The sequence below is a fragment of the Corvus brachyrhynchos genome, unplaced genomic scaffold, assembly GCF_000691975.1.
Source record: "Corvus brachyrhynchos isolate BGI_N302 unplaced genomic scaffold, ASM69197v1 scaffold42, whole genome shotgun sequence".
Classification (NCBI taxonomy): Eukaryota; Metazoa; Chordata; class Aves; order Passeriformes; family Corvidae; genus Corvus; species Corvus brachyrhynchos.
The window spans coordinates 2,021,881-2,031,631 of NW_008237242.1; the positions used below are offsets into that span (position 1 = coordinate 2,021,881).

The 9,751-nt window shown below is 36.8% G+C and overlaps 1 protein-coding gene across 2 annotated transcripts in view; it reads right to left on the bottom strand.

The window, feature by feature from the left end:
- The window catches only part of FYB (FYN binding protein), a 60,120-nt gene extending 50,375 nt beyond the window's left edge, over window positions 1–9,745 (bottom strand). For both annotated transcript variants that reach the window (XM_017730245.1, XM_017730242.1), the window contains exon 1: window positions 7,427–9,745. In XM_017730245.1, the coding sequence (XP_017585734.1) occupies window positions 7,427–7,429 (3 nt within the window). In that variant the 5' untranslated portion in view covers window positions 7,430–9,745. The remainder of the gene's footprint in view (window positions 1–7,426) is intronic.
- Window positions 9,746–9,751: the final 6 nt, after the last annotated feature.

Genomic DNA, 9,751 nt, shown 5'->3' on the forward strand with positions numbered 1-9,751 from the left:
CTGCCGCCGCTGCCAGGAGGAAGTGGGAAAGCAGGAGGAACAGTCAGCTTTAACAAAGCTCTCCTGACTTCTCGTTCTCTTCAACAGTCCTTCCCTGCCTCCGCCTGGGAGGCAAAAAGGTGTGCAAAAACCTATGCAAATGTGTCACCGGGAGTTGTGTAAACCCTGTGGGAGGGAGAGAGGGATGTCTCTGGACAGCCCACACTTTCATACACAAATTTAACAACTTCCTTTCCTGCCCTCTTGTATATTAAACACCCATCAGCTCTTCACGTCTCACCTGCTTTTAGTGCAGAGAAGCAAAACAGAAATTAATATTTCCTAAAAAGCACCCAAGCTGCAGGCAAGGTCCTGTTCTGAGCTGTTTGCCCTTCTGCACTACCTTAATGGAGCAGAGAGGATTTGCAGTTGACATCTGTGCCTCTTCAGGTATCACCTAGCTCAGGTATCTTAGGCTTTCTCGGGAACTGGGTAATAAAGGGCCTTCACCCTTCAATGTATCCTCCTTAAACCTCTAATAAAAGGTTTCAGATGAGAGCAATATAATCTCTATAAATGTCAGATGATTTCTTAACAACAGCTCTTCAGTCTTTTCATTTTAAAAAGTGGAAGATCAGACTTATATTTGTTAGCTATTCCCCAATTCATATTACAGGGATCAGGCTGCTTTTGCTTTTAAAAGATGTTTGCTTAAAAAACCTGAAACAAACAAAATCTCCTACATTTTCACGGTCAATCTCAATCAGTCAAACAATCCCTGGTAAAGCTTAAAAAAAAAAGAGTTTTAATGAGTGAAAATTGACACTTTCCTGTACTTTATTTGCTCTCAAGAAGTTACCTGTCACAAGTGAGGCTAAATTTGAACGCATCTGAAACAGAAAGTTAAGGCTCAAGTTAAATTCTCAGTTGCAGGAATCACTCTGCTTCTGTATCCTTTTCCAGTGCTTCTGTGATAATTGTCTTATTTGAACTACATCTGGTACTTGTAGAGTCTTTTCTTGTGGTCTGAAGTTTTAATTTTTTAGTTACCATGTATGCCATACTGCAATTTTTTTTATATTCTAAAACAAGAAGGGGGAAAGGCAAAGCTTAAAAAAAAAAGAAAATAATGATGTGGCCTAAATAACAACAACAAAGAGAATGCTCCCACATCATAAACTTTTCAAAACACAAAGTGACTTCAGAAACAGTTTTAATCAGAGATAATAAATTTTAAAAATGAAAACACAGTTTAATCCAAACATCTTTAAGAAGAATGATTCAGAAAAAATTTACTAAGTCCTTCTATCTAGTGTTTGCTTAATGCCTGACATCCTTTTTAGGTCCCTATCCTTTAAGCTTTTAAAAAACTTTGACTATCCCTGATTCCTGATCTTTAGCAGGTAGTGGCAGGTTGGTCACAAAGCCTTCTGGCTTTAAAGTGACTGGTTAGCCTGTGATATAAATCCGTAAACAAAAGAAAGGAGAATTTCATTTATGTGAGAATGCATTCATCTGTGCCTCTGGCAATCACAGCAGAAAACCAGGATCAGTTTTCCATCTGCTGAGAGTCCTTTTGGTGAAGTCAGCTTAGACAGAGTGTGCTCACAAACCCTATATTCTGAAGCCTTGCTGGTACATTAAGAGTTTCTTTCAAAAAGAACATTTCTTCCTCCCTGTCCTACTCTCCTCTCTTTTTTGAAGATTTCCCTCTCTTCTGCTAACCTCTTCCCCTTTTTATCCAGTATTTGGAATGTGCTACCTGGGAAATGAGACATAAGTGACCTGTGTATCCCCTCTTCCACCATACACCTGCCCTGCGGTCAGATGGGTGCCACCTTTCAGCCATGCACAGAAGGGAACGCTTTTAAGCAGTGCTTTCTCTGTACAAATATCCTGGGCCTATTTTTAACGTGGCGCCTTTCCCGGGTGCCGGCACAATAGTGACCTCTAATGGTTACAAATCGTAACCGTCCAGCATCATTTAGGGAGGGAGGGAGAAAGGGTGGAAATCTGCAGCCTCTCTAACTTGTCCCAGCTTTTGATTTCCATCACTGTTAAAAGAAAAGTAAAAGGAAAAAAAAACAAACCCAGAAACCTAGAAACAACAACAAAACCAAACCAACAAAAAAAGTAAACTAATTGGGATTTTTTGTTGTGGGTTTTTTTTTTTTTTTGCTTTGTTTCTAATGCCTTTCTTCTCCCATTGCCTCTCACTCTGTCCTTGTGCATCTCTGAGATGAGTATGACACACTTCCATTAGACATTTGAAAACAGCAATAATGCTTCTCTTAACTTCTTGTCTGTCATGCGTCCAAATTCCCTGATCACCTACTGTGAGCACAGGGAATTGAGTTGCTGCTGTTATGTTTACTCAGTGCCTGCCCACTGTCCTGCCTAAGAGGCAGAGAAGCTATGACTGCTTTCTTAACTTTAATCGTGCAAATTTAGTTACTTACCAAATCTGTTATTTGCACTGTTACAGGCACTTGAATCTTCTGGTTACAGAATTTGTGTGAATGAGAAGGGGAAGTTCATCAGGGTCTCTTTCAGTTTTGCTGTTGCCTCAGAGAAGCTATAGGCCATGACAGATGAGGCAGCATATACCAGATTTTTTTTGCTCCAGAGGCTAAATTGTATGGGAAAAAAAAATTCAATTTTTTTTGTAATGCAAGATCACACTGCCAACCTTTTGGTGAGCAAGGGCTAGATTGAAAGGTAAGGTGAGTCTGCTGAGCATTCATAAAAAATTGGGCCATTGGGTAGATCATCAATTGAACAGAATATTTTTACTGTGAAGTATACGACAGCTGCTGGGGGCGAGAAGAGCAGCAGGAAACAGAAATGCAGCACTGGTCAGCTGAGGGGGGGTCCATACTGTTCATTCTTGTGGGCTATTGCATAAATTTGAGCCTGAAAAACTTCTCTTACAGGATGATGAACAGAGATTTGATAAAAAACTCATGTCATGTGAAGAAAATACTCAAATCCATGGAAACTTAGGTGTGGAATAATGAATTAAAGACTGAGATCCAGAAGAGAATAAGGTAAGACCACAGAAATCATAGAAATAGGACCACTGAAGAATAAACACTTGAAGATATAAAAGGAATTGACAAAAGGATTTTGGAAATAGTTTAAAAAATTACTGAGAAATGGAGAAGATCAATGGTTGTGCCTTAATTGTTGTTTTGAGAGCCTTTGTAGAAGAGAACTAAGTGAAAGCCTGGAGACATGATTTCTGAAAGTTTTTCTTCTCCCAAAGACATACGAAAAGAGGTATCCCTATGATTCATCTTTAGAATCAAAATGCAGATGCCCTCAGGGGTTTACAGAAGAATCATGGCATTGTAGAGGTTGTGACACTTCTCAAGAACTTAGTGAAACAAGTGACCAATGGGAAGAAAAGGCATTAGACATGCATCAGCAGAAGTGAAAGGAACACCCAGCCATAGCTGCAAATACAATATGCACAAGATCCTCTGATCCCTATTTCATTCAATGAAAATGTAAACTCTCTAAAAGTATTAAATCATTTTGCCTATAATTATGGATTGAATTTGGCAAATTTCTTACATGTCCTACTTTTAAATGAGCAATAAATAATTTTCGTGGCTTTTCAATATCATCCAGTGATGACTTTGCAAATTAAGACACCATTGTTCACAGTTTCAGTGCTGGAACATAGGTGTGGCTTTGTTTTTGTACATTTCTGTGTAATTTTTCCACTCTTAATTTTCTGTGTACTTCACCTTTTACATTGAGGGATGTGGCTGAAGGTAGGTGCTCTTTTTGTTCATTTCATATTTTTCCTGTAAAGAAAACTGAACTCTGATGAAGAATTACTTTTATTGTTTTTTAGGGTTTTTTTTCTCTTAACTAAATGAAAAACATGAACGGTTTGTAAGAAAAAATATCTAAAAAGATGACTTTCTGTTGAAATGAACCCACAAATCCCATCAGGTTCTTAATCCAAGGCTGTTGATTCAGGCGTGGATGATTTACTGATAAAAACTACAACTGCTTCTACAACAAAAAATTTAAAAGTGCACCTTTAAATATCCTTGTGTTATCTGCATTATGCTATCAGGAGCCGTTATTGATGTCGCATGATATGTTCTATATCAGCTTCATATTTACATTTGTTTATGCATATGATTTATCTTGGTCTAATTTACATACCTAACACATTTTCCTATATTAGCTTCCCCTCCTCCTCCCTCCCTTCCACTCCCCAAGAATATGAAAAACTTTAACAAATAAATATCATATGAAGGGTATTGTTGTTCTGAATTCTAGGGGTGTCTGCAAATGCGTTTTTTGTCTAAGTTTCAAAGTACAGGGATGGGGAAGGTTGCAATTCATTCAGCATCTCTTAAATATTGCCTGGTACCAGTGTGAATGGTCTAGTGGATGTAGTAGTCCTGGCTTGCCAACAGTTTCCCTAAACAATATGATGGGGCTCTCAAGCTGGATGCAAGACACAATAGGATAACTAGGATGCTGGGATTTGTGAGGCTCTGAGTGCAGCTTGTCTCTCTGTGCCAATAGAGGGCATTATGTATGCACACAGCAGAGCTGTCATTGAGAGCTGCAGGCAATCCTCCTGTCGCTTGTCTGGCTTTACCATTACAGTGTTTTTCCTAGTGTCTTATATAGTGAGTAAAAAAAGTACTTTTGGATTTAATTGGAGCAGATGTTAGTTTATAGAATTTTTGAAAGTAGCATAAATATCAGGAAAAAAGAATTATCTCTCAGTGTTTCTCTACTTCCTATGCTCCAGTTCAGCTTCACAGACAGAAAACCTTGCATGTTTAACAAAAACAATAGTATCCTGAACATTTTATTATTCTTAGCCCTGCGAGCTGTGTTTTGCACAAATCAGTTTCAAAAGTCTGTGTTTGCAGTTATGCAAGACCTGCTGGTCTTCTGTGGCTGTCAGAAGTCCAGTGACCTCAGTGATTTTCGCAGGCAGGTAGAACTCACTTCACAGAGAGCTCCTTAGGAGATGGTTCCTTCTGAATGTGGTTAGGCACTCATCCCATTTTATGACCAACATATAATTGTATATAATACATCTTTCTGTGCAGAATCTGTAGGATTTATTTTTTTTCTTTAAACAAAGGGTAAACCCTAACAGATCAATCAAATTTCTTGGTTTGCCTTATTTTCATCAGAAAATTTATTACTAAATTCTCATGTCTCAAAAGTTTTTTTGCTTCTTAGAGTATATCTGAGAATTATCAGTATCACTGCAAAAAGACAGGCATGCCAAGGGGTATTTCTCTAGGTCAGGAATCAATGCAGCCTGTCCTGACTTGAAATCAAAAGAAAATGCAACTCTTCCCCTTGGGTTAATAAGCTGCAGTCTCATCTGTCTGAAGCTATTATTGTAGTTCTTGTATTTTTTTCAGCAGAAATTATATCCAAGTGTTTTGGTCTAAACTTTCCTCTGTGGTGATGGTCAAAAATGAAGTAGTGAATTCTATGTTTTGCTCCTCATTTGGATTTCAGGATTCTGCAGGCCTAACTTTGCTCCCTCTATCTCTTTCTGTATGCACTAAAACCAGATTATACCCAATCTCATGCTCAAGAAGTTCATTGATTTTTTTTTTTTTTTGGTAGGAATACTATTTTTTCCACAAGTTTGTTTGCTGGTGTAAAACTGCCACAAATCAAACTTTCCCAAAGTACTCTTTACTCTACTTTTTTCTGTTACTTCTTTTGCTCTCCTAATTTTTTTCTGTCTTTTCATATTGCTGTAATATAAATTTCCACCTGTGCAGCATCAAAGCAAAGACCAAAAAATGTGATTTGCTTCCTTGGTGAAGTTTTTGGGTTGCCTGTAATGCAAAGATGAAAGCACTTCCTTCCCCATAATTTTATGTAGCATTGTCAAGAAAATAGACTAAAGGAATAAATTCATGGCTTGCATAACTTTGAATTGTCATTCGTATTTGGAATCAGGGAAACAACCTGGAAATCTGTAAGGATTTAATCAAAAAAGTGAAACTGTTAATTGTTGCTTATTTTCAAGCTCCATTTGGCAACAGCAGAAGTTCAGTGATTAACATATCCAGAAGCATACTATTTCTAAACAAACCTGTTTGTGAAAGCAGCTAGCCACTTGAATCATGCCAGAAGACTAACTGTGTGCAAATTTTAATGTAGGATTTTGCAAATACAAGTATTGCATACGTATCTGTGTTCCTCTAGTACAAGAATCCCTGTGGCAGCTAGAAATCAGCAGGCAACAGCACAGCAAGATACTACTTTGGTAGTCCTTATTCAGATCCTGTTTATTCATACGTAAATCTAGAGTAAGTCAAGTGACTTGAATTATTGGTGTAAGCAAATATAGTGTTTTGACCTTCAGTACTTGGTTCTGCACAGTGGGATTACAACAGAAATAAATAAAATAAAAGTACCTGGTTTATATTTTAAAACCAAAAAGTATGCCTTATGTAAACATTTTGCTTCAGATTCAGTAAGAATTTGATCATAGCGTAAAGCAGAGACAAATTCAACCAGAGCACTCAGAATTTTGTGCAGCATTATTAAGTGTGAACCATATTTTATTCCATCTATTTCACATTACCATTTTTCAAGTGGCACTTGCAATGAGGAACCTTTTTCACCTGTAAGTTTCACAAGGCACGTTTCTTTCTTTTGAAAGAGGATTAACAGCCTCAAGTAAATAATAATTCTTTAGTAGTACTGCAGCCAGGGAAGATGGTTGTGGTACCTTTGGACAGAGGTACCATGATAAATGTATACAAGCTACTCCAGGAGTTCTAAATCTTTTCCAAGAGCAAAGATGGCCTGAAAAGTTATTCAGATTTCTTACTTTTCAACATTTACCTGTAAAAACACTAATCTTGAAATTATCAGTTTGTTTTATTAATAAAATACTTATAAAAAGATACATATAGAGAGTCTAATGAAACTGACTTTCTAAGGAAACAAATTCTATCAGTTTGCTAAACACACAACACCACACCACAGTCCCCATCCAACTATACTGAAGATTTATAGATAAAATCCTTTATCTTTTTAGTTACAAAGCCCTGCTGAATCAAAATAAGATAGTAGAATTGGTTTTTTTAAAATCTAATTAGGTGTGCCCCATTTCTTTGTTGGTGTCACACTGACATTTCACTGCAAAATTCCTCTGGATACACAATCTAGTTTTTCAGTTTGGCCTTGAAATAAGTTGTTTGCCTTAATTTTGTATGCCAGAATCAGTAAAGTACATACAAACCAGTTCAGATGATGAAGGACCTAAAAAAAATAAAAAGTTTCCTCATGCCCTCAAAAGCAGGAAGCCAGATGGAAGGATTTGAAAACTCTTAGAAATAAATATAAAGATTTACAGTCACATTCACAGCAGTTTTAGTGGCAATGCATCCATTTAATAAAAAGTAAATGAATAAAGTCCTGTACTTACCATAATTTCAGTTCTTCTGTCTCCACAAGCCTGCTAAGGAGTATGCACTGTACTAGAGGGAGTCAGAAATGTTCTTTGTCCTTCACTGTCAACATTTATTTAGAAAGCGTATGTGGTCTGTCCAGCCTTCACAGGAAAAGATATCAGCAGTATTCTTGTTTTGCACATTATCAGAGACCTAACAGAATTTTAAACAGTATTTGTTTGGGTTACATCGCACCACTTTGAAGGATGAATAGGTTTTATTCATTCATTTAATGACTTCCAAGATTTTTATGAAAAGCCTGTCTATGCTGATGATAAAATTATGTAGTTATTTTTTTCAGTAATCTTTGACTGAATTAAAAAGGCAAATGTATTTTGGTTTTGTTTTTCATACTCAGGGTTCCTGCATTTTCATGTATTTAGGCTTCACTATCAACCCTGTGCATGTCTCCTTCTGACCCAGACTTTCATGGATATTTAAAATCTGAAGTAATTTTCTATCTCTAATAGGCTGAACTATATTTCTATCAATTAGCCTTTAATTATTCAGCTCTTCATAGCTGATACTATGAGAAAAATAGGATTGTCCTGTCTGACAGGGTATTAAAGTTCTGCAGACTTCCTATTCTGCACAAAAATTAAACGAAGAAGGGGCATATGGCAATAAACTTCAGTGAGCTAGATCTAGAAAAAACCCAAAAACTAAAACAAAGGGCTTAACGAAAAAGGGTGAAAGAAGAAAGAAAGGGAGTGAAATACTGGCAGATACAGGAAAGAGGATACTGGCATATTTTGGTGATGTCTAACTTCTAAATAAAAATCAGTTGAGTTTTTGGTAAGCAATCTTCTCAGTATGAAGTAATGGGGGATAAATAAATATGATATTAAAATAATAGAAAATACCATATCTGTGTAAGAAGCAAGATTTAAACTGCATTCTGTGGTGAAATCAGGATTCCCTATAATTTTAGTGCTACAGCACAGATAGCATTACTGTATTGCTCTAAGTCCCAAACCAGTTGTTTTCTATTAAACTTTCAATGGAACATATCTATACTATCTATTATAGAGATAATAGCAAATACAACTACAGATACTTATAAGGGCAATTAGTAAACATACTACCTATTTTCCTCAAACCAGGCAATCACTAGGGCAGCTATGTGGGTTTTTTTCTTGAGCACAACATTATGTAACTCTAAGAACAGTTTTGAATGTTTGAAAAACATTCAATGTATGTAACTACATCTAATGTAGGTTTCACTAAAGAAGGATTGTGTCTGAATAAGTTAATTCCTCTTTTACAAGGTTTAGCTGACATTTAATTTATTTGCCTAGATTTCAAGAGAGTATTTCATGTGATGTGATGTCCTTTGTTGAATTTTAAGTGACGGCAATTGGGAGAGGATGTGACCTATCGGAAAGACTGCAAGGTAGACAAGGAGATGGTTAAAGCTACATCAGTTTAGTGGAAAGGGTTTAACTGGGATTACTCACAGTGTTCTGCAGGTATCCGTCATGGGGCTGATCCTGTCTGATCCATGACTTGGGTCAGGAGTCTGGTGCCTATACTGATGTTATCTGAAGCTATTCTAAACTGAATGGTTCCTGGGGAAAATCAAGTTGTTATACAGGAAGGATGAGAAGAGTTTTGTACTGGAGTGATAGAACTCAACCAAAGTTTGATAAAATGTTAAATAATAAAGTCATATTTGCTTTGTGCCAGGGAGACAATGAGTCACTAACATGACATGCACATGGGAAAAGCACATGTAATTTACATGTGCATTAGGCAAATGGTTTTTGGGAGAGGAAGGAAAAGAATTTGTGCAGAGGACTGATGAGGAGGTCCTGTTTACAGCCCTGTGTGCAACTCTGGTCAACTATGCTGAGTGACCAAGTGAAAACTTCTAGTATGAGCAGGACTTCCTGGCTTCTGTAAGGATACTGGAAGAGCTTACCTTGGGTAACTTAAGAAAGTGGAGATTAGAGGTTATGACAAGGTCTGTAAGCATCAGGGAAGGATAACTTATACCAAAAAATAAGGGATTAAAATCAAGTGTGTATAAATAAGTTGTGACTACATTTTAAAGTGGGAATTATATTATACTATAATTTTTATTAATTTATATTCATTTACATTCAGAAATGATCTTCCAAAGAGCATAGAGGAGGAAGGAGATCAGTAAGGCTTGCATATCTTACATGACCAATTTATTAATGACATTTAATGACAGGACAGGGAGAATTCTGCTGTTAGGAAAAAAATCTGCTGATCAGAGAGATGTTTGATCACCGTGTCTGCTCACACTGAGTGTTAACTCTTAGATTATGGTAGGT